General features: G+C 49.6%; 1 protein-coding gene across 1 annotated transcript in view; it reads right to left on the bottom strand.

The window, feature by feature from the left end:
* Positions 1–652: 652 nt before the first annotated feature.
* Positions 653–25,198, bottom strand: part of LOC118092922 (kinesin-like protein KIF19) — a 39,038-nt gene continuing 14,492 nt past the window's right edge. Inside the window, exons 9-20 of the mRNA XM_088656791.1 lie at positions 19,009–19,131; positions 16,721–16,889; positions 14,495–14,669; positions 12,778–12,964; positions 10,236–10,506; positions 8,270–8,391; positions 5,891–6,027; positions 5,546–5,648; positions 3,449–3,874; positions 2,322–2,478; positions 1,356–1,463; positions 653–1,023 (exon numbers count right to left, since the gene is read on the bottom strand). Coding sequence (XP_088512917.1) covers positions 941–1,023; positions 1,356–1,463; positions 2,322–2,478; positions 3,449–3,874; positions 5,546–5,648; positions 5,891–6,027; positions 8,270–8,391; positions 10,236–10,506; positions 12,778–12,964; positions 14,495–14,669; positions 16,721–16,889; positions 19,009–19,131 — 2,061 coding nt within the window. The 3' untranslated portion in view covers positions 653–940. The remainder of the gene's footprint in view (positions 1,024–1,355; positions 1,464–2,321; positions 2,479–3,448; positions 3,875–5,545; positions 5,649–5,890; positions 6,028–8,269; positions 8,392–10,235; positions 10,507–12,777; positions 12,965–14,494; positions 14,670–16,720; positions 16,890–19,008; positions 19,132–25,198) is intronic.

Raw genomic sequence — 25,198 nt, 5'->3', positions numbered from 1 at the left:
CTTTGTGAAAATGTTTTGACAGGAGCGCAGGCTGCATGATGTAAACCCATCATCGGTCCAAGCCACTTGGACTCTAGCCACGGTGGATGAAGGGCCCTTCTGTTAGGCCTTGTTGGCTGAGTCCTCTCTTCACCCTGCAGAGCTCCAAAAAGTTCTCTCTCCCCCCACCCACCTCCTGGGAGAGCTCAAATCGTCTTCTGTAATTCTTCCACATCTCTTTCATGCTTCAGAGACTTCCTAACTGAATCGAGGTTGTTTTCGCTCACGGCTGGCTTCCTCTCTCCCTGTCCATTGAGTTCATTGACGTGCCTCCCAAAAGCAAGCAAGCAAGCGAGAGAGCAGAGGAGATTCCCTTCTTGTGTTGCAGGAGGAGGTGTGCATGTTTCAGGCCTGACAGCTGCAACCAGCAAACCAGAGCAGTGCATTAAAAGCCTGCTGGTTTGGGGGAATGTTTGCAGGATGTATCTGAACTGTGTGTAAATAGACACATTTGACTGCAAAAATAAAAATAAATTGTCAAGTCTAGGGAAGGAAGGAGGAGGAGGAGTGTGAATATGCCGGGCAGTGTGAATATGGAGGGAATTTTTGCTTCTGTTAATGTTATGCTGTGAAAATCCTAATAAAATACGTTTTTTTAAAAAACGTGCTCGAATGTGCTCCATGTCCTGATTGTATTTATTTATCATTTTGCTAAATTTACAGATGGCACACATAATATAGCAGAGTGGTTTACAAAAAGCCAAAACTGATGCGAAATGTAAACCACGATGAATACAGTTTAAGTGAAAGCCCAATGCTACAAGATGATCTGTGGGCAATAATCTAAAAATTCATTCTCATCATCCACAAATGCCAATATCTTAAATGCATCTCATGCCGAGTAGAACCCATCTGCATCTGGGTGGCAAGAGAGGAGCCATCTCCCGTCTTCCATGAGCCTTTATTTTGACTTTGCTGGGTTCATTGAGTTGGGGACTTGCTGCTGCTGCTGCTTTTTCTGCCCACTGGTGTTCTCTGCAGGCCCTGGGTGCAAAAGCAGATGTCTATTGGGAGAAATCTCCTGATCCTGAACTTATTTCCCCAGTACCAACCACCCCAAGCCCTAGGTTCTGCTGCCTGAGAGTTCCTGCTGATGAGAGTGCCCAGAAGGCAAGGCAGTGACCCAAGGCAGGGCATTCTCTGTGGTGGCACCCTGTTTAAGGAACTCCCTCCAGAAGGAGGCAGGGCAATCCTACACACTAATTACCGTATATTTAGGTGGAAGGTGAAAAGGTTCCAGACCTTTGGTCCTGATGCTGATGGTTTGTGCAGTTTGGAATTTTATCCCCTGCCCATTCAAAGTTCCCCATACTGACCTCTGACCCGCTTCTGGAGAATCTGACCTCGCATTTGACCTGCGTTGTTCTGCTGGATGGTGCTGGGGGCAGAGCTGCTGATAGCCAGAATCTGCAAGGGGTTTTCTTCTGGAGAGGAACGGGAAGAGGAGGGAGAGCAAATGAGGAAACGAAAGCATCCATCACTAATTTATTACTATGTTATTCGTACCTTTCTTCCAAGGAGGCTGTGAGAGTTGTAGTGACTACTCTTGAGTAGACCTTCCACATGCTTGTCTTTCAGACGTTTTTATTTGTGCACATTATTTACAGTGTAATGAACTGCTGGTTCCATGTCTACCCGCTCAAGTCAGATTCCTGCACTGCCCCCCTCTGTGTTCTGGACCAATATAAAAGCCTCGGAACTGAGAAGTGACTCCCTTTCCTCCTCCTCCTCAGTTCCGGCGTCGGGGGGGGGGGGGGGAACGGGTCCTCTGTCTGAATGATTCCTGTCCTCTCTTTCTGCCTCCCTCTCTTCCTGCCTATGGAGCTGGGGCTCTTGGATGTTGCCAGAGCCCTGGCACTCCCTCTCCGTTTCCTGACTCCCTCCATCAGACCCTTTGCTCTCATGACTGCTGGGAGACGGGCTGCTTCGGATGAGGGGGGCGGTTCTCCATAAGCCCTCCCCCTTACAGAGGCTCAAGGTGGCAATCATGGTTCTCTTCCCTCCCAATTTTTTCCTTACGACTCTGTGAGGTAGGCTAGGCTAAGAAATGATGGCTTGCCTATTTTTGTGTGTGTGTGGGATGACAGATATGAGAGAGAATATCACACTAAAGTCAGAAAGGAATTACTTTCACTTCCTTTTGAGAACAAAGCCGTATTGTGGGGAGGGGGACCCTAGTCTATACCAATTTGAGAGTAACTTCATCAAATCCATTGGGGTTTACTTCTGAGTAGACCTGCTGCCTAGACCAACGCCGAGAGACCCATTGGATGACAGTTTACCTGTTTCTTGGCCAACAGAGAATTTTATTTTTGTGGCAGCTGGAAGGATGTGGGGAAGGCTGCTCATGACGACATCTGGCGACTTGATTTTGGGCAGCTGGACATCTGGGCCACCACCTACATGGCTGGAGGGAACCCGGTGCTTTACTTGGGGAGCCTGCAGGACAGGACAAGGTGGTGGTGGTGGGTGGGGAGAAAGTTGTATCTCAGGCAAAGGGCTTTTCCAACACCAGCAACATGATCTTTTTAAAAACAAAAAACAGTGGCACTAGGACTGAACATGGCTCCTTCAGCATGTTAAGTCAGGGGTGTATATATAGACTGCTATTGCATAAAAAAATCACAATGGATGATAACAAAAATACATAAAACCTTACAGGAAGAACATATGTAAAGTTTTAAACAAATCAAGTAGCTATTGCAGAACGATGTATTCTTAATTGCCTGCACAGGCCTGGCAGAACAGAAGTTTTCAGCAGGCGTTTAAAAGTTGGAATGCAAAACACCTGCAGACTCTCCAGCAGCCTCAGCAGACTGTGTGTTCCCTACTCTGCAGCTTAAACAGTAGAGTTCCTTGTCCTTTCCCCTTGTTAATACAGTCGTACCTTGGTTTTCAAACAGCTTAGTTCTCGAGCGTTTTGGCTCCCAAACGCCGCAAACCCAGAGTGACTGTTCTGGCTTGCAAACTATTTTTGGAAGCCAAACATCCGGCAGGGCTTCCGATTGGCTGCAGGAGCTTCCTGCAGCCAATCAGAAACAGCACTTCCAAACGTTTTGGAAGTCAAACGGACTTCCGGAATGGAATCCATTCGACTTCATAAACGACTGTAGAAGGAAAAGAATTGGTGAAAAATAGTAACAACAGCATGAAAAGAACTGCGCAACAAATTGGAAGCACATGTGTGTGCTTCATTGCGTAATTTATGCATGTTGCAGAATTTCACTTTTCATGGCATAGAATTTGGCCTGTGAAGCAAACTGCTGATGGCTGTTGTAGCGGTGCAGAGTACGCAGTGACTGGATCTATCCCTAGCAGACACCATTCAGCTACTGCTCTCCCCCTTTGCCTCATTTTTCTACCGAATGGACCTGCGAATACGCCCATTTCCCCCCCAAAGCAGACATACCCTGGGGGAGGTAGGATCAAGGGAGCGTGATCTCTTCTTCCCGGCTTTCCATTCCAAGAGCTGCTCCTTCTGAGCCTTGTGCTGTGGCCATTTTTCTCTCTGGGGCTCCATGCTGAGGTCGTGGACACTCTCTGTATCCTTCAAGAGGTCTCCCGGAGGGGAGCTGGGATGCAGCTCCAGAGTCCCTTCCTCAAAACCATGGATGGAAGAGACCTCCCCACTGGGGTCTCTGTCCTGAGCTCGGGAACGGCGACGGGCAGCAATCAGAGCAATCCTCCTGGTGCCCTCAGCAATCTCCCTCAAAGCTTCCTGGCTCAGAGAGCTGCTGGAGATGTCCTCGTCGGGCTTTTTGCAACCAGAGTCGCGGGAAGGAGGGGTCTGTAGCTTGGAGGTCACTTTTCGCAAAGGGATGCCTGAGATCACCTTCTAGAAACCAAAGCAACCAACACTCAGCATTTGCTCCCTCTGTATTTATTACGTAGCAAATATTTCAATGCAAAAGGCAGTTCCGCTGCAACACTGAGCTCAGTGCCTCAACAGTGCCATCTAGGCTGCAGTACCACCCTGCCTAAGCACCTGGTCAGCTGACCTTCCAGGACCAATCCCTGTCCACTAGGCCCTATAAAAAGGCTTAGCTTCAGGGCTTGCTCCTCATCCCAAGCAACTTATCTCTGGTGTGAGGACTTTGCCTAAGGTCCTGTTGCCTTGGGTCTTGACCCCTGTTGGGCTTCAACTGTGCTTCTCTGAAGCTTCAGCCTTGCCTGTTTTGAACCATACGCCTCCTCCCCCTGAGCCCTGAAGCTTAAGAACATAGGAGAGTCTGGCCACTGCATCAGACCAAAGGCCTACCAAGTCCGGCTGGAAGTAGAATAGCATCTCTGTTTCTAGAATTCAGATAACATCCAGCTCAACAATTGGGAACTGCCTCTTTCCCCCAGATCCAAATATTTATGTGTTAAGAGTTGACCTCCATCATGACTACCCTGCAGCCACTGGGGCAGAGAGAGGATACAAAGCACCACACCTGATCCCTAAACAAGAGAGACGGATGCCAGAGAAGGAAATAAAATAGCTGGAGCACAATTTAGAGCAATGATCTATGTCACTCTCCACCCACATGCTCCTGGACTCCGAGTTCCACCATCTTGGACCATAGCTGCCAAGTACCCCGTTTTCCCCGGGAAACCCCCGTATTTTCTTACCGTTTCCCACAGGTGTCCCGAATGCCAAAATACCCCATATTCCCCTGGGTTACAGAGCTCCTACCGGCGGCCATGTTCTTCTGGTGCCGCACCGGCACCAGAAGTCGCTTCTACGCACTTCCGGACATGTGTAGAAGCTACTTCTGGCACTGCAGACATTTTGGAAATGGGCACAGCGGCATCGGAAGTCGCTTCTACACATGTCCGGAAGTGCATAGAAGCGACTTCCGGTGCCGCGGCGCTGCTGATCCCAGATTTTTCAATCCAGAACTTGGCATCTATGTCTAGGACCATGGGTCATGATGGCTGGGGCAGATGGGAGTTTGAGTCTGCAACATCTGGAAGGCCATAGGCTCCCCTTCCCTGCGACAGAAGTGGCTAAGTCCCAATCCAAGAGGGCCATAATCTGACCAGAATATCAGTGGGATGGATCCTCTATCCCTGGAGAAAGTGCACAGGTGTTCCCTTGAGTTAAAAAATATAGTCAATATTGAGTTTTTGAGGAAAAGCAGAAAAAAGAGAAACTGAACTCCCTTCAATGCAAGAAACCTGCCCCCATGTGGGACTCAAACCTATGATCCTGAAATTAAGAGTCTCATGCTCTACTGAGAGAGCAATCCAGTTACATGTTGTGAAGATGCCCTGTAAAAAAGGGGGGGGGTAAAATGAAATATGGCTATTTGACAGTAGGTGGCCATTGTGGAAACCCAGTAAAGGCTGGAAGCAGGACCTGATGACAACAGCCCTCTCTCATCATTGCAGCCCAGGGACTAGAACCTTGGCAATGCTGGCTGCCCAGAGCCTGGCCGGTTGCCCAATGGTCTCTTGCAGTCTAACCTACTGGAGCGTTGTTGTCGGTGCTATGAAAGGGAGAGGATGATGTTGACCAACTGACCTGTTGGCGAACAGGAGTTCTTAGCAAGTCGGACAAAGCAGGGATGTGGCTCCAGTCATGGCTTCTTTTGGCCGGGGTGTTTTTAGACGATCTGTAGCTGTCGCTAAGAACATCGAGAAAAGAGAGAGGGAGAGATGGTCGGCCAGGAAACCCAACCCCTCTGAGTCATTAAGCAGACGACACTGGGTGAGCCCAGGCAAAATCAGATGGAAAACAGGGAATTGGCCATTTCTGCGAGTGGCCATTGTGTTAGAAGAGCCCCAAACTCTTCCCAGAGGGAGGTGTTTGACTGCAAGGGTGCAGTGGGGGGAGGACCAGAGAGGGCTTTGTAAAGAATGCAAGTACCTGTCCGATTCCACAACAATTGGGGGTAGCTCAAATTTTGACCCGCAAACAAAATCTTTATTGCGTTCCAACAATCCTTTTTGGTTCTCTTCTTTGTTTGGGTCCAGTTGCTGAGCCTTATCATGAGCAGAGCCATCCTTGCAGGGAAGGAAGACAAAAGGGGGAAATCTCTGTGACCCGGTGGATGTGCACTCTAGAATCAACTACCTTCACATCACAGATTTTAGCTGGGTGGATAGTTGCTCCCATCTTTTGTTATTTTGTGCAACTGTACTCATTCAAAATTCACCTGTTCCATAGTTCTGTCTTTCGTCTTTTAATTTTCACCAGTTGTTATAACCCCTTTCTCTGTTTTATATACACTGTAAAGTGAATTAAAAAAAACAACCAAAAAAAGTTGTTTCCTCCTTCAAACAACTTCCCTGGTAACTGTAGCTACCGGTATGTCCTAGAACAGGGAGGTCTAAGCCCAAACCACTCTGAGCATTTTTTTCTGGCCCTCTAAGAGCCCACCCCATTTTAGTAGGGGGAAATAAAATAGACAATGTGCTGGCATAGGCCCAGGGGGTTAAACGTCTCAACCCAGCCTGGCAGCCTGATAAAGTGGCAAATCGCCCCCTCCCTAATCATCAGAGACAGACAGGAAAAGGGGCAGCCACACCCACGAATGGCATGCAGCTTCCAGAAGGCCGGTCAAGCCTGATCCTTCACTCTAGGGCATATCGTTTGAGGGGTGGAACTTAATTTTTGCAAATTTATTCAGTGTGGGGTCTTAAAAATACGCTCTCAGGTGTGAAGAATTTAAATCTGCTATTGTTCTTGTGATTGGAAAACATTTCGCTTGGCAAGTCTACGATTGATGAAGAAGCACAGAAACTGCTTTCGGAAAACCAAAGGATTTTAAATTCACCTTCTGATCATGTCAGGCAACGCTAAATAATAAAAAGTGAATTAACAATATAACTGCAAGTACAGTCATGCCTTGGTTTTTGAACAGCTTAGTTCTCGAACGTTTTGGCTCCCGAACATCACAAACCCAGAAGTGATAGTTCCAGTTTGCGAACTATTTTGGGAAGCCGAACATCCGATGGGCTTCCGCGGCTTCCGATTGGCTGCAGGAGCTTCCTGCAGACAATGAGAAGCCGCACTTTGGTTTTCGAACATTTTGGAAGTCGAATGGACTTTCGGAACAGATTTCGTTCAACTTTGAAGGTATGACCACACGCGACAATCATTGTCAATTATTTTAATGCAATGTTACACACATTTTACTTACCAAGCAAAAGTAATTTAATCAGAATATCTTCTGAGTTCCCGATTCATGCTACAAGTTTTTAGCACCCCTCATTTTTGGAATTTGAAAGCTGGAAAATCCAGCATGCCCTACCTTTGCACCACCTGGCCCCAAGTTGTGTTTTGTTTTCCCTTCCTCCCTAGAGAAAAGTGAGGGAAGGACCATCGCTCCATGGCAGAGCATCTGATATTGTTGTAAATGTTAAGGTTATATATATATATATATATATTATAATTGTTCATAAACATGCACATGAATGTACAGGCACATGTCTGAAGCAGCACAGGAAGGCAGGCCTGAGTGACACCATTTTGACTCTCTCTGACCAGAATCACACACACATTTCCACATGACTATCAATTTGGGAGCCATAATCCTGTAAGCTGGAGGCTCTGCCAACTGGACATTTCCCCATCAATGGTGCCAGACTACTAGCCATCTCATTCACAATGGAAGACTCCTCCGAACAAAAGATAGTGATCAACTTTTAAGAAACTGTTAATTTCTCTTTGTGTTTAGGAATTCACACCTGGGAGGGGTAAGAGGAGGACTAGGAGAGGTGTCAAAGTTGTTCAGATTTCTACCTTGAACCCTCCCTTTTGTGAGGTATTGATTATGTAGCTGTGATGTAGGAATGATGTATTTTGGGGGTGTTTCTTGGTGATGGGAAAACTGATAAAAGTGGATATTCTCCTTTGTTCTGGGTTCCTTCCTTGATCCCTTGTGTGAGGGGAAGGACCCTGTTGCAACAGCAAAAATAAAGGCTTTGCTTCTCAAAATTCTCTGGTTGGCCTCTGTTATATTCTCCGACCGATGGAGAACCCAATAAGGGCTCTTGTGTACCCCATTAGGGAATAAGAGCAGATTTTTGCTTATTACACTTTGCACACAGGAAGACTCAGGTTCAATCCCTTGGCATTTTCAGTTTGGGGCTGGGAGTGCCTCCTGCCAGAAAGCCTGGAGAGCTGCTGCCAGTCAGTGCAGACAGTACTAAGCCAGATGGACCGAGGGTCCTGTCCCTGTCTAGGGCAACTTCCTATGTCCCTGCTCCTATTTCGAGAAAAGGGAGGATAGTTCTGCCTCACCTGGAGTGCTCCAGACATCAGAGAGTGAAGTGCCAGAAGCTGGCCCAGGGTCCCTTCCTCCAACTCACGGATATGCAGGTGGTACAGTTTTTCCAGCGGCTCTGGAATGGGAATGTTGTGGTCTGGAGAAAAGGAAAGAAGCTTACACAGGTGAGGGCGCAAAGACAGATGGGTTGCATGGAGCTGAATATGTACAGCCTGGAGAAGGGAAGACAGAGAGGTGATGTGACAGCCATCTCCAAATATCTGAAGGGATGACTCATGGAAGATGCTTGTTTGCTCTGGTTAAGAGGGAAACGGTTCTCACAGAAGGGACCCGTTCCACATTTGGCAAACAGCTATCCTCTTCTGCTGAGGGCAAAGAGCCCTTGGATGGGGACCACATGGAAGAAAGATGGGCAATCAATGTAAGATAGCAGCAAATATCCCATTGGGTCCTTCCAGAGGGGAGGCTTAATACTGCAAACAAATGAGGTATCACTGATGGACTATTGGCAACATTTTCTTTCTTTCTTTCTTTCTTTCTTTCTTTCTTTCTTTCTAAAATTTTATTTAAGCTTTTCAGGTTTCTACATTTCATTATTTTTAAAATCATTTTAACGTTTCAAAACTTAACTTCCTTCCCCCTCTTTCTGTAGTTCCTAAAATTTATTTTTAATAATAATAAAAGTAATAATAATAATAATTTATTATTTATACCCCGCCCATCTGGCCGGGTTCCCCCAGCCACTCTGGGCGGCTTCCAACAAAATATTAAAATACAGAAATCTTCTGCATATCCAAATTAACTTAATTTGCTCATTTATTTATCTACTTTAAATATATAAAACTCTTATAAAACTTCTGTTATGACAATAATCCTGCCAATGTTCTTATCGGTTTACAATTTATCTGTAAATGTTCAATAAACCATTTCCGTTCTTCTATAAAAGGTTTGTTAAAACACACAGCGGTTGGAGGGCCACCTGTCTGGGATGCTTTAATTGAGATTCCTGCACTGCAGAGGGTTGAACTAGATGACACAAGGGTAGGGTTACCAGACATCCCCGTTTCCCGGGGACAGTCCCCGGATTTGCGAATAAGTCCCCGGACAAATTCCATCCCCGGAATGTCCCCAGATTTCATCTAATGTCCCCGGGAAACACAGCAGCGGCAGTCTCAGCAGCCCGGAGCAGTTGGCTCTGTCTGGCTTCAGGAGCTGCTGGGAAGTCCCCATATGATGGTGGTGCAGGGGCTCTAAGATCCGGGCTACCTCCACCTTCCCTGACCCCAGCAACTAAGCTGTGAAGGGAGGCTTCATGCTGCCTATCAGAGCTTGCATGCAAGCAGGAGGGGGCAGGGCTCTCTCAGTTAGGCAATGGGAAGCCTCCCTTCCCAGCTGAGGGATCCCCCCCTCCCGCTTGCACGGAAGTAGGAATGGGATTGGGGATGATCCGGTAGGAAGGGAGGCATCACGCTGCCCAAGCCTCGCCGCCGCTCTCAGCCCTCCTTCTCTGCCTCCCATGCCTGACCCACCACGCACCGCTTCCCCACCACCACCACCAAAGAACCAACAACTCTGGGACTGTCCAGGAGAAAGGAGATAGAAGCCTCGGAAGAAGGGGAAACGTGGCGGTTGAGGTCAAGGTGGCGGCTGCCCCTCTGCCACCTCCATCGCTGCAGCATCAACGTCCCGGACGTGCTTTATTTATTTATTTATGTATTTATTTAAAGTGCCCCCGGATTCATTGAAAAAAAAATCTGGTAACCTTACACTAGGGGACCCTTCCAACTCTACAATTCTGTGGTTCTATGGCACCCCAGGACTGTCCACAACCTCTGTAAAACACAACAGAGACCAGGGCTGGGGAAGAAGTTCCTCTTCCTTGTGTGGGCCTTCCTAGCAACCTCTGCCTTTGGTGTGCCTGAAATCTGGTCCAACAGGTAAGGGCCCCGCCCACTTTGGCCTCTGGCCCCGCCCACTCACCCCGTATCAGCGACTGCTGCTGCTGGATTATCTCTCGGCAGAGGCGCCTGTGCTGCTGGTGGCTCTGGATGACAAAGTCCTTCTGGCACAGCAGGGTCTCCTTGCACAAGGCGTTGGCCTCCAGCTCTGTCTTCCCGACTTCCAGCTCGTGGGCTTTGCAGAGGAGCCTCAGGACTTCCCTCTGGTCCTCACGGGTGATTTGCTCGGGCAGCAGCTTCTCCATCTGCAAAACCTTCTTTTTGGCATTTGCCAAGCGCTGATCCAGGTCTGCCTAAATTAGGAAGGGGAGCGGAAACCCCTGCCATGAGTCAGGCTCCTAAATAAGCCTACATAAGAAGAGCCTGCTGGATCAGGCCACTGACCCATTTATTTTATTATTATGAGTAGTAGTAGTAGTATTGATTAAACTTATTAATCACTTGTGACCAGAAGACCTCCAAGTGACTTACAGCAAAGAATAATAATTAATAATAATAATAATAATTTATTATTTATACCCCACCCATCTGGCCGGGTCTCCCCAGCCACTCTGAAAGAAAAATATACAATACATAATCCTAAAGGGGGTGTGTGTCATATAATACATTGACATCATCCTATATAATAAAGTGCAAGTGTCTCTGCGTCCAGTATTCCCTGTGTCCCTGGGGTTGCGCTCCTGTGCATGTGCCCCACGGACACAGGGATTGGACGCAGAGACTGCATGCACACACACGCTCTCCCCACCCCTCTGCCAACCGTTGCTCCCGGCCGGACAAGCGCCTCACTGCACGAGGAGGCTGCTACTTCCTTTGCCGCCGCCGCAGAAAGAGGCCGAATCACGGCCTTCTCCTGGGCGCCCGCTCCCCTGCTGGGCTCAGCAGAGCGCCCCAATGAAAAAGGCTGAATATTCTAGCGCTCCGTCTCATGCTGGAGGTGCGCAGCGAGGCGGCGGGGGAGAGAAGCGCTCCCCCCCCTCGCCGCCTTGCCGCGCACCGCCGGCATGGGACAGTGCTTCCTCGGCGAAGGCAAGCAGGCGGGCTGTCTACCTGCTTGCCTTCGTGCAGGAAGTGCCCGCTGCCGCTTCGGCTTGGCGGCAGCAGCGCTTCCTCGGCGAACGCAAGCAGGCAAACAGCCTGCCTGCTTGCCTTCGCCGAGGAAGCCGAAGCGGCAGTGGGCGCGGAAGGAAGCCGGCTTTGGCTTGGCGGCGGCAGGAAAAAGGGGAGGAATTCCTCCCCTTCTTCCCGCTGCCGCCAAGCCAGTCCCCGAGCCGAATTGTGGCACGGCGGGGGCTTTTCGCCGTTTGCCTCCCCCTTGGCTTGGGGAAGGCAAACGGCGAAAAGCCCCCGCCGCGCCGCAATTCAGCTCCGTCCCCCGCGCGCTTTGACTTGGGGAAGCAGGCAGGGAGATGGCAACAGCCCAGGAAGCTGCGGGCTGTTGCCGTCTCCCTGCCTGCTTCCCCGGGCCGTAGCGCATCAGGGGGGGCAGAGCCGAAGATGCAGGAAAAGTGAAGAGGGGCAACGCGGTTTTCCGAAGGCAGGACTTCTTGGGTTTCATTCTTTTTCTCTTCCTCCCACCCCACCAAGAAGTGGGAGGGAGCGCTGCAAACAAAGAAGAACGCAGCTCCGTAGCCAAAGCTGAATGTGGGATCGGAGCCCCCCCCCCGCATTTCTCACCTCTGATTGCCGCCTCCCCCCCGCCCGAAACAAAAGAAGAATTGTCATACGTTCTAGCGCCGTTTACTCAACGGGCTGAATGACACTAGTTTCATATAATATGGCATTTATGGGAAAACAAAAAGGACATACTAGCCGTTTAAATAATAGCAAACAACATTAAGAATACTCAAGCAAAGCAATACTCTGACCCTCTAATTAGCAATTAAACGAAACCCCAACCAGACAGCATCATTATTACTACCACGATTATTATTGTTATTCTTAAAATTTGCATCCCCACCCATATCTGCAGATCTCAAGGCAGTTCACAGCTATTGGGACAACAACTGGGGCAGGTAAAGAGAAGCATCTTCAGGCCTCTTTGTGGGCAGGCGAAAATAGTCCACCCCCCCAAATATAATCCACCCCCCCACAAGGTCTGAGGGACAGCGGACCAGCCCCCTGCTGAAAAAGTTTGCTGACCCCAGGTTTATGCAGTGCGCGAAGCATCTGTCCCAAATCTCCCAACATTCAGCAGCGTAGTGGCCAGAGAGCAGGACCGGGACCTGGGAGAAAACAGGATTCAAATCCCCACTTGGTCAAGAAGCTCGCTGGGTGACCTTGGGCCAGGTGTGCGTTCTCTCTCAGCTCAGCCTACCTCGCAGGGTTGTTGTGAAAATTAAATGAGGAGCGGTACACCATATCTGGCAAAGCAGAACTTCCAAGGTCCAAGTGTGGATTTGAGCACAGTGAGGCTCCAGGAGCATCCCTAATTGAAAAGCTCATTTCCAAGCATGCATATCTTTTTTAAAAAAAAAAAAAAGAAATCTTGTTTTTCAGCCTCAGACTTGGCCCATCACGAGACAACAGCAACACGGCTTTCATAGAGCCATGCAGTGCCTTACCTTCAAGACAGCTGTTTTCCGCTGCTCAGATAAGAGCATGCCGATCTCCTCCTTGGCTACCATGACTTCGTGAGGCTCTGGCGAAGCTTCTTCTCGCTCTGCCTCCTCCATGGCTACCTCGTCTTTCGCCCCCACCTGCTGCTTGCTGGGATACCTGTCAGTCTGGTGGGCCTTTTCTTGTTCCCAGCTACAAACAAAGGACACAGTAGATTAAGGTTTGTTTACACCTTGGCAAGGCCTATTCGTTTATAAAACTCTGAACAATTTGGAACCAGTTTACCTGCGGGATCGCATTGCCCCATATCTGCCCCCTTGAACACTTCCATCTGTGGAACCAGCACTTTTATGGGAGCTACAGAACACCAGTTCTGCATTTGTAAGAAATCAATCTTTAAGTGTGGCAGCAGCACATAACTTTGGAACTCCCTGCCTTTTGACATCAGGAGGAACTCTTTTTGGTGCTTGCCAGGAAAAATAACATTTTTCTTTAGACAAGCCAGCTCAGACACGTTGGCGTGTGTTTTAATCCATTTTTGACCTTATTTGTAATTTTGATTTTTTCAAAAATCGTTTTAAAATAGTTGTTTTCAATTGCTTTTATTAATAATGTTATGGTTTTATTGTCTTTGTAAACTGCTTTCAGGTTTCTTTGTTGTTGTTGTTTTTAAAAGACCAAGCAGTGTAGTAGAAGTTCAAACAAACAAACAAACAAACAAATGTTTCCCCCTGGCATGATTATTATCAAGACTCCCAGTAATTGGGCAGCCTCCTTTATCAGAGGCCGCAGTGCCCTCTAGTGGTCACCCAAAACTTTCGCAACCCCTGGAACTGCTGTTATAAAGACAGGGGTGGGGTCGATGGGGTGGGGTGGGGGGTGTTGCACTTTGGGAGCCAGGGATTAAATCCCGCTTCCTTCACTGTGTAATCTTGTTCCTTGCTTGGGAACAGGATCATGGAGCCAGTGCAGGATTAAACCCTGTCCCCCTACCCACTGGCTGATGTCACCAGTGACTTCAGCTGATGTGTGTGGTCTGGGGGAAACGGCCTTGCAGATTAATTGAATCTCTTGATGGGCCAAAAATAGCCTGCAGTACCTGGTTCGAACAAGAGCCCTGAAGCTGCCCTTCCATAGTGAGCACCTGGGAGGCAAGGTGAGCAAGCAAGCCACTCACCTCTTCCCAGCCTTGCCCACTAACCTTGAGACTGTATTTCCATCAAATGATTACCTACTACGGTACCGGTATATATTTAGGAAAGCTTTCTGTTTCCCTGTTTGCTGGGCATTTGGACATTGCTTCAGATATCTTAACCAAATTTTGCATGGCGGTTCCAGAGATGAGGGAGCAGGATTTTTGTCCATGTTTGGATACCACAGAGTGCCATTTTGAATCAAGATGTTGGAACGCACCTTTCAAAACCACAATGAATTTAACCACCTGCACTGATTTTTTTTTATTTTTGGTTCCACGGAATTCCTGAGCAATGCCAGGCATAAGCCTGCTAGTAGTAACAGTTTCTATATTTGCATCTGTTCATATAAATTAGCACCGGCCAATTTTATGCAGATCTCTCTCTCTCTCTCTCTCTCTCTCTCTCTCTCTCTCTCTCTCTCTCTCAGGGCAGAAGTAGGTCCATTGTTAATACCATTCAGTTCTTTTCACCTTAGAGGACCCCCCCCCCAAAAAAAGCACAGTTGCCCATCAGTCCCTCAGCTCACTCAGCAATCGTTAGCAGATGCCTGGAAGTGTCCACATGCAGCTCCATGTCTGTCTTCTCCAGCTCCATCAGGCTGCGTCTCATGTCCATCTGCTCCTTGAAAGCCCCGACCAGCTGTTCCCGCAACTTGTTCATCTGTTGACGGCTGTACTCTTCAGGGTCCTGGGGAGCCTCCGCTGTGGGAAAACAAGAGCGCAGGCACTTTTCCACCTCTGCTTCCTTCCTCTTTTCTTTTTAAGGATGTTTCTAGCATTTAACTACGTATCTAACATTAAACTACGTATTGGCTTCGCCTAAACTCAAATCCCCACCCCCACCCACCCCGTCTAATATCCCTAGTGTTGCAAGATTGTCACAAGAGCACCTGGACTAAAATTGTGTCTAAAAAACTTCACTCTTTTGGTTTATCACCACAACAGCTACCCACTTTGGGTTTTAGTAAAGCAAACAGTCTAATTTGTCAGCACCTAAATGATATCGAGTGTCAGAACAAGCTGGCCACAATAAGGAAATTTTGCCCGTGGTAGGATTATTTTCCACCTTCCCATTTCGATTCTCTGGCACCCTATCTGCATAACTTAGCAATTCTAAAACATAGAGGCGCTTTTACTGTTGCAAGATTGAATGTATTGCCCTCGGCAGTACTTGAGGGATGATTCCAACAGATTCCACATGAAAAACGCTTACGTCTCTGTGGTGATGGCAGTACCGAATCGGTGGCGCATGCCCTGCTAGCTTGCGCTCTTTATAAAGACTTGAGGAATGAGATTATCACCCCTTTTTTATTGTCCATTCCGGGTCGCCCAACCACTGTCCTTTCTCTTGGCAGAACAAGATGAGCAGGTGACAGCAAAGGTTGCAAGGTTTTTAGCTGGGGCAATCAGAATCGGATCCACTATTTGACTATTGATTCAAACCCTAAACTATATTTTATACAATTGACTTTTTATTTCGATTCTTTGTATATCATATTGTTGCTTTATTGCTATGGCCAATGGCTGACTCAAATAAAGATTCATTCATTCATTCATTCTAGCTCCCAGGGCAGAGAGGAGCAAGCCGCAAGCCTTCCAGATGTCACTGCACTACGACTCCGGTCATTCCTGGACCTTGGCCATTGGCCAAACACAAGTGTCCCTGTGACTCTGGAGAGGTGGGTGCTGAGCCCATGTCCTCCTGCGCTGCTCCTTCTACTGACACCTGTGCTAAACCTTTATCAAGCGCCTCTTACTAAACCTGCCAGGAGGATCAGAAACGCCTTATGTTCCTTTTAATCCTTTCAGATCAAAGAGCATCTATCACTCGCAGTGTGGCCATGTTCTGTGCTGAAGCAGGCAAAATCTGCCCAGGACCCGATATCATGGAATTTCTCTCTTTGGAGTTGGTGACGGGACTGCAACTTTTTTTAAAAAAATGGTGCCTGTTTTATTTCACTCATTAGCTGGGATTCCTGCCTTGTAGGGGGTCAGACAAGATGATCCTTTGGGTTCCTTCCAACTCCACAATTCTATGATTCACTGCTATGTTTAGTTGTTTTATTTTATTTTTCTCTATTATAGACACATCTGCTTCTTATCCTTTTCTTAATGCTGGTCATTGCCTCACCCATAGTTTTATAAATCATTTAATATGTCAACACAAATAGAAGTTATAAATATTGCAGCTGTTGTATAAGGGATTATTATTATGACTGGAATGTAACTGAAATCATGAAGATTTTGGAACACAGAAATAAAGAAAATAATCAAATCATCAATTCTATCATGTGGGGGCCCATCTAAATTATATAATCTGGTATTTGAAGGATTGATATTATTGATTGCATTATAAATTGGTATTGTTATAATGAGGCTATTATTGGATTATGATTGAAAATTAATAAAATTATTGTCACAAAATGCTGGTCATTGAACATCACAATAAATGTTTGGTTTGATTTGATCACTGGCCACATGGTCTAGGGCTGTTGGGAGCTGGAATCCAACAACCACCTGTAGGACCAGTCAAAGAGCCAAGGGCATGAGGGAACTTGCCGCAATCCATCCATGTTGGATGTACAACTCTCATCATTCCTGACCATTGCTGCCTGGTTCTGATGGGAGGTGGAGTCTGACAACATCTGAAGTGCCACAGTTTTCTCCACCCCAGGCTTAGGGTGCAATTCTGGGCGTCTTAGAAGCAAGCCCTACTGGACGGAGCAAGACAGTGAAGAGGACAACACAACCACCTCCATCTCCTCTGCCTTGGACATCTTTGACCGCAGGACTAAGAAGGCACTTCTCCCTCTCTTGATTTTCCAGCTTCGCCTTCAAGCATTCGATCTGCCGGCGCAGGTCCGAAATGATGCTGGTGTATTGCGCAATGTGGTATGAGACGTTGAGGAGGTTGCGCTTCACCTGCCGGGTCAGAGAACACCTGGTGATGCATCCAGTTTTAAAATACTACCTGATGCAAACAGCAGCTGCGAATGAAGAGTTATCTCTTCTACTGAAAATCAAGTACAGTTGTACCTTGGTTGACGAACAGAATGTGTTCCGGGAGTCCATTGGACTCCTGGAACCGTTCAAAAACCAAGGCGCGGATTCCAATTGGCTGCAGCCAATCAGAAGCCGCACCGGACATTTGGCTTCCGAAAATCAGTCGGAAACCGGAACACTCCTGGGTTTCGATCGTTCAGGAGCCAAAACATTCGGCAACTAAGCCGTTTGACAACCAAGGTACGACTGTATTGGTAAGAGCATAAGAAGGGTGGTGCTGGAATAAATTTTAAAAAAACCACTCAAGGTGAATCAATAAGGGAGTTTAATGTGGATTTGAGGCTGAATTTTATATATATTTTTATTGTCCACCCTTCACCCGAAGGTCCCAGGGCAGGTTACAGCATCAAAACACCAATATTAAAAACAATTCAAAACAACTTACAACCGTAAAAATAAGGTGGGTCTTAAAAACATAAACCTCAAGTGTCAAAAGCCAGGGTAAACAGCTATGCCTTCAGCATTCTCTGAAACCTGCAGAATGAAGGTGCTGCCACAGAGAAGGCCCTACCCTCTCAAACCTCTGAGGGCAGAGGAACTTCCAAGAAGGCCCCCTCTGACAATCTCAGCAGCCGAAAGGGCCTTAGTCTCCGTTAGTACATGATCTGCTATGTCATGGCAAGATCATTCTTATCAGGGCCAACCCTACCATTAGGCAGGGTCCTGCAGCCGCCTCAGACGCTGGGGAGCAGGGTGTGGGAGCAACATGTTGGGAGATATTGTTGCCATGTAGCCTGCCCTGCCCTGCACACCCACACCCAAATTATCCTACTGTGGAGGCAATAAGATTATTCTACCAGTCTGGTCTGCTTTTGTATACCCAGGCAGCACACACACTATATGTTTAAAAGCATTAGGACACCACAGTCAATTGTAATTGCCAGCCCCAGAGGACCCTGGGATGTGTAGTTTGCTAAGCGGGCTGAGAAATGTTAGGAGGCCTCTATTCCCCTCACAGAACTATAGTTCCTAAGGTGGTTTAACTCTGAATCCGTTTTCACAGGGAACTTGGGGAGTTGCATCTCTGTTGGGGGGATTAGAAGAGTCTCCTTCAACAACCTACACCTCCCTGAATTCTTTGGGAGAAGCCATGACTGTTGAAAGAGGCACCATTGTGCTTTAAGTATATGGTGTGAATGTGACCACAGACAGGGAAGGTGGAAGCCTCAGGCGGCAAATGGAATTGGACTGGTCTTAATTCTTGCATTTCTGTTTTAGGAAGCAGAACCTGTCCAGAGCTCCGTCTTTTTACAGGAGATAACACAGCTCAAACCCCATATAAGTTGCCTTTTGCAGCAGCCAAGCTCGTAATAGGAAGATACTGGAAGAATTTAGGAGTTGCTTCTTTGACAAACTGGTAGCACTCATGGAAAAACCAACAAAATCAACACGAGGTTTGAAGAACAGACTCTTTTCCAGCTGACTGGTACAGCTTTATTATGTATACTGTACAGCTGAAAAGTAAAACAGAGGACTTCCCTCACATTTGTAAAACCTTTTGGTCACCATAAATTGTGTATTGTCTTCTATACAAACGGTTGTCTGGAATAGGCACTAATCATGTCATTTGGATGTAATTTTGGATGTGTTGCCGACATTCTTTCTCAGGGGTCAGTAAACTTTTTCAGCAGGGAGCTGGTCCACTGTCCCTCACACCTTGTGGGGGGCCGGACTATATTTTTTGGGGGAAATGAATGAATTCTTTTGCCCCACAAAATAACCCAGAGATGCATTTTAAATAAAAGGGCACATTCTACTCATGTAAAAACACGCTGATTCCCAGACTGTCCGCGGGCCGGATTTCAAAGGCGATTGGGCTGGATCCGGCCCCCAGGCTTTAGTTTGCCTACCCATGCTCTATCTTCTGGGCTAAGGTGGGGCATTTTATTTTGTGTGCGCATGGCATTGTAATGTGTTGTAAGAATCTAATAATAAATAAATAGTTTTTAAAAGCAGGAAGCAGAACGTAGCGCCTTACCCGAGTTTTGATGTTTTTTGCTCGATAAGCGTAGATCAAGGTGGTCCGAGATTCTTCAAAAGAGGTGCTGGCCGGGCTGACGTGAGCAATCATCACCGTCCTGCTGTTACCTCCCAGTGAGTCCTACATGGGTGACATTTCCATTTATAGCTGGCTAGTCATGGCTAGCTGTTATGTACTGAGCTGAATCCTAGAACAATAGGATTCAGAATCAGCGGGAGCTACCCAATCCAACTCCAGGTGGAAGTGAATCCGCAACCTGATTGGCCTGCTGGAGCAGCCAATCAGGCGGCTGGCAGAAGTGAATCTGCTACCTGATTGGCCTGTAGGAGCAGCCAATCAGGCTGCAGGCAGAAGTCAATCCACAATATAATTGGCCCACAGGTGTAGCCCTGAAGTAGCCAATCACGCAAGGCCCATTGTGTAAATAATGTATATAAGCAGATGGTTTTGGGAAAAGAGCCATTCGTCTTCTCTTCTTCTCCTTGATGAATATGAGCTGAATAAAGAGCATGAAATTCACTCTCGACTCCGAGTATATTTCACTGGCGACGAGGATGGGATCCTGCTGAGCTGACCGCCACCACGCACTGCACCGCAGCACCGCCACCTGCTGCACCGCTGCATCGCACCGTGCATCCAGGCTTCAGCTCCAGGACCCAAGGAACCCAGAATGGCAACCGACAGCAGCTTCTTGCCATTCAAACCAGCATCAGGAGACTGGGAAGGGTACGCCGCCCGTTTCAACTTCCTCCTGCAAGCGAAAGAAGTCACCAACGATGCCATGAAGAGGGCGACATTCTTCAGCGTCTGTGGAGAGGAGACGTTTGAAATCGCCCGGGCTCTCCTTGCACCTAGAGATGTCGCTACCGTCTCTTACAAAACAATAATGGAACGGCTGAAGGAGCACTTCTCACCACAGCCCTCGGTGGTAGCTTGCCGAAATGCCTTCTACGCAAAGCGGCAAGCCCCAGGGGAAACCATAACTGGGTATGTGACCTCCCTCCGCCAAGCCGCCCGGTTATGCAACTTCTCAGAGTTGGAGAACATGCTTCGTGACCGCCTCGTCGGTGGCCTGAGGGACGAGATGTTGCAACGACGCCTCTACGCCAAAAAAGACCTCACGTTCCAGATTGCTCTGGAGGAAGCCCTGGCAACCGAAGCCGCCGAGAGGTCAACGCAAGAGGCACGACCGGCCCCGCCATCCCAACCGAGGGTCTACCACGAAGACCTCACCGACGAATCCGAATCTGACAGGGAGGAAGTACACCGAGTACAGCGGCGCACTCAAGCAGCACACACACCACAGCAGCCTCGACGAGAAGGAGGGAACTGTGCAAGCTGCGGGGAGAACCACGAGAGGAGGACCTGTCGTTTCCGCAACGCAGAGTGCAGGCAGTGCAGAAAATTGGGACACATCGCCCGGGTGTGTCGGGCTCGACTCACCCGTCGACAAGCATCAGATGACCGACCCAGGAGCCCCAGGTCACACGGCACCATGCACCAAGGCAACTCGACGGAGATCACGGACTACCAGGTATTCCAGTTGCCCCATCCCAGCACAGAGAAAATTTATATAGAGGTACAGATAGAGGGAGCCCCATGCCGCATGGAGCTGGACACGGGTTCAACTCTATCCATAATCTCGGCCCGAACATTAAGGGAACTGTGCCCTAATGGGGGTCCCAAACTAAGGCCGGCCCCATTCACCCTCCGGGACTTCCAGAAACGTAAGGTCCCTACAATAGGGGTGGGGACCTTCAGGGTGCAATATCGAGGGCGAAAGCAACAATTGGACTTGCTGGTAGTTAAGGGCCCCTACGTTAGCTTACTGGGACTGGCATGGTTTGGACCTCTGGGGCTAGCCGTTACCGGGGTGAACCGCACTAGCTTACAAGTGGACGTGGACGCCATATGCAAAGAGTTTCCAGGGGTTTTCGATGGGGCATTGGGACGATATACAGGACCCCCCATTGCCCTACAGCTAGACCCCGCTGTACGACCCATCAGGCACAAGGCCCGCCGGGTCCCGTTCGCCCTGAAACCCCGCATAGACGAGGAATTGGACCGGCTCGTGGAGCAAGGAGTGCTGGAGCCGGTGCCCAACGCCCCCTGGGAAACTCCAATTGTCACACCCGTCAAGCCTAACGGTTCGGTCCGCATCTGTGCAGACTACAAATGCACCATAAACAAGGCTCTCACGGCCCATGCATACCCAGTGCCAGTGGTCAGCCATGTCCTCGCCACCCTGGCTGGGTCAAAAATCTTTGGCAAACTGGACTTGGCCCAAGCGTATCAACAGTTGCCTGTGGACGAAGCCACAGCAGAGGCTCAGACGATTGTGACGCACAGAGGGGCATTCAGAGTAAAGCGGCTGCAATTTGGCGTTAGCGTGGCACCAGGCATATTCCAGAATCTAATGGACTCTCTCCTTAAAGGGATTCCTGGCGTCACCCCCTTCTTCGATGATGTACTGATCGCTGGGCCCACACCAGAGGAATTTGAGGACCGCCTCCGCTCCGTCCTGCACCGTTTCCAGACGGCGGGCCTCAAGGTGAAGCGGGAAAAGTGTTTACTGGGAGTGCCGCAGGTGGACTTTCTGGGATTTAAGGTGGACGCAGAAGGGGTCCATCCAACCGGTGACAAGGTACGGGCCATTTGTGAGGCCCCAGCGCCCAAGAGCAAGCCCGAACTTCAGTCATTCTTGGGACTATTGAACTTTTACCATGCCTTCCTTCCCCATAAGGCAGCGGTAGCGGAGCCCCTACACAGACTCCTAGATAAAAGGGCCCCTTGGGTGTGGGGCCAGCGACAAAGGGCCGCATTCCAGGCAGTCAAGGACTTGCTCGTCTCGAACTCGGTCTTGGCACACTTCGACGAGAGGCTGCCAGTGGTGCTGGCATGCGACGCCTCTCCCTATGGCATCGGCGCTGTCCTGGGACACCAACTCCCGGATGGAAGAGAGGTGCCGGTGGCATACTTCTCCCAGACGCTTGCTGCAGCCGAACGAAACTACTCACAGATTGACAAGGAGGGTCTGGCAATCGTGAAGGGCGTAAAAAAATTCCATGATTTCTTGTACGGGCGGCCCTTTACCATAGTGACTGACCACAAGCCGTTGCTTGGCCTGTTTGCCCCCGAGAAGCAGACCCCCAAGTGTTGTCTCCACGTGTCCTCAGGTGGTCAATTTTCCTTGCCGGCTACCAGTATGCACTAATCCACCGCCCTGGGAAGGCGATGGGCCACGCAGACGCACTCAGCAGGCTACCACTACCAGAAACAGGCCCCGACCCAGCGCCTGCGCAAGAGGTTATGACCCTGGAGCTGCTTCCCGACCGACCCATTCAGGCACAAGAAGTTGCGCACCATTCCACAAAAGATAGGGTCATCTCCCGGGTCCTGGACTGGGTGTGGCGAGGATGGCCCAGCAGCAGCCCCGGGCCAGAATTCGCTGGCTACACAAACCGCAAACATGAACTGTCGGCCCACAAGGGGTGCCTGTTATGGGGAAGCAGGGTCGTTGTTCCCCAGCCCCTCCGCAAAAGGGTCCTCACAGCCCTACACGAGACACACCCAGGGGTAGTGAGGATGAAGGCCCTTGCCAGGAGTTATGTGTGGTGGCCGGGGATTGACAGAGAGATAGAGGCCTGGGTTCAACACTGCCAGACCTGCCAAGAATCCCGCCCGGACCCCCCAAGGGCCCCAGTCCAGCCCTGGGAGTCCGCCCGACATCCATGGTCACGCTTGCACGTGGACTTCGCTGGCCCCTTCCAGGGAAAAACATTCTTCATAGTGGTGGATTCCTACACCAAATGGCTGGAGGTCGCACTGGTACCGTCCACTTCTACGGCGGCAGCCATCCGGGTACTACGTAAGCTGTTTGCAACCCACGGGCTCCCTGACACCCTCGTCTCGGACAATGGAACCGCATTCACGTCAGAGGAGTTCCAGACCTTCACAGCGCAGAACGCCATCCGCCACATCCGCTCAGCACCATTCCACCCTGCCACCAATGGCCAAGCGGAGCGCATGGTGCGGACCACCAAGGACAGCCTCCGCCGCATAACACAAGGGGACTGGGAATACCGCCTTGCCGCATTTCTTCTAGCACAGCACAGCACCCCAAGCACAACGACGGGCCGGAGCCCAGCTGAACTACTCATGGGCCGGCGCCTTGCAACTAGACTGGACCGACTTCACCCCGACAGAGCTCAGGATGAGGTAGTGGTGGGGAAAGGCAGGAACCCCCGGACATTTGTGGCCCAGGACCCAGTGTATGCAAAGAATTTTGGGGCAGGCCCAGCATGGGTACCCGCCACAGTCACCAAGGTGACCGGTCCCGTGTCGTACGAGGTACTAACGGAAGGGGGGCAATGTTGGCGCCGCCACTGCGACCAGCTACGGCGACGATTCCCAGGAGGAACCCGGGAGGAGAGCGGGACAGAGGGGTCCCAAGGGGACAGCAGGGCAGTGAGGCCTGTAGAGCGAGAGGGGTGGGCAGGGGAAGCAGAAGCAGTAGGCACAGAGGGGCGCCCCGAGGCTGGAAGGACACCGGAACCAGAGTCACAACCTAGTGGTTCAGTGGCGCCAGACCAGACAGCCCCGGCACAGCCAGCAGCCTCGGAACACGAGCCAGAACCAGAACCCCTGACCAAGGAACACCCCAGGCCACAACGCACACGGAGGCGGCCAGCAGACCTTGGGGACTACGAATGCAACTTCCCGGGCAGGACTGGAACTTAGAGGGGAGGGGTGTTATGTACTGAGCTGAATCCTAGAACAATAGGATTCAGAATCAGCGGGAGCTACCCAATCCAACTCCAGGTGGAAGTGAATCCGCAACCTGATTGGCCTGCTGGAGCAGCCAATCAGGCGGCTGGCAGAAGTGAATCTGCTACCTGATTGGCCTGTAGGAGCAGCCAATCAGGCTGCAGGCAGAAGTCAATCCACAATATAATTGGCCCACAGGTGTAGCCCTGAAGTAGCCAATCACGCAAGGCCCATTGTGTAAATAATGTATATAAGCAGATGGTTTTGGGAAAAGAGCCATTCGTCTTCTCTTCTTCTCCTTGATGAATATGAGCTGAATAAAGAGCATGAAATTCACTCTCGACTCCGAGTATATTTCACTAGCCATTAAGGGACGCAGGTGGATGGCGCTGTGGTCTAAACCACAGAGCCTAGGGCTTGCTGATCAGAAGGTCGGCGGTTCGAATCCCCGCGACGGGGGGGAGCTCCAAGTTCCTCGGTCCCAGCTCCTGCCCACCTAGCAGTTCAAAAGCACATCAAAGTGGAAGTAGATAAATAGGTACCGCTCCGGCGGGAAGGTAAACGGCGTTTCTGTGCGCTGCTCTGGCTTTGTCAGAAGCGGCTTAGTCATGCTGGCCACATGACCCGGAAAAACTGTCTGTGGAAACGGACCAATGCCGGCTTCCTCGGCCACTAAAGCGAGATGAGCGCCGCAACCCCAGAGTCATCCGCGACTGGCCCTAACGGTCAGGGGTCCCTTTACCTTTAATGGCTAGTCAAGCTCAGCCCTCTGAAAGCAGTGCTATTAAAGACTCTCATATATAAGCAATAATCTGCTACGTTACTGAAGTCCCAACTATCTCTGGGAGAATACGCTCAGCAGCTGGGAGAACATTTTGATTTCTGGCTCCTTTTTACCTGCCGCTCCTGCAAATAGCTCAGAATGACATACATGGTTCCTGCCCCCCCCCCGGTTTTATCCTCACAACCCCCCTGCGAGGTAGGGCAGATTAAGAGAATATGGCTGGAGCAGGGCCACCCGGTAAGCTTCATCGTTCTGTGTGGATTTGAACTTGGGCCTCCTTGAATCAAGCCAGCGTTCTACCTGCTACACCACCCCAGCTCTTGAACTGTAGAAAGAACCAGGATGCGATGGAATAGCTCCTGCAAAATCCTGGCAGCTTAAAGGCACCCCAAAATGTGAGATGCCTCCCTTGCCTGTAATCATTATGCCAGTGGCTCTCAAAGGGTGTGGCAGGAGAGGATGGCAACTGTGGTGAAGAGATTCAAGGAAACATTTAAGTGCAGTATATTATCAAAATATTCAAAATATCTTTTCTGACAAAAAGTAGTTGTGATCTATGTTCTAAATCAGGGGTCCCCAAACTTACCGTGCTGAGGGCCGATGCTGCCAGCGCCGATCGTGCTGCGGGCCGGAGTG

This window comes from Zootoca vivipara, chromosome 13 (assembly GCF_965207765.1).
Source record: "Zootoca vivipara chromosome 13, rZooViv2.hap1.1, whole genome shotgun sequence".
Lineage (NCBI taxonomy): Eukaryota > Metazoa > Chordata > Lepidosauria > Squamata > Lacertidae > Zootoca > Zootoca vivipara.
Note: the sequence above shows the minus strand (reverse complement) of the source record. Positions and strands in the feature narration are given on the sequence as shown.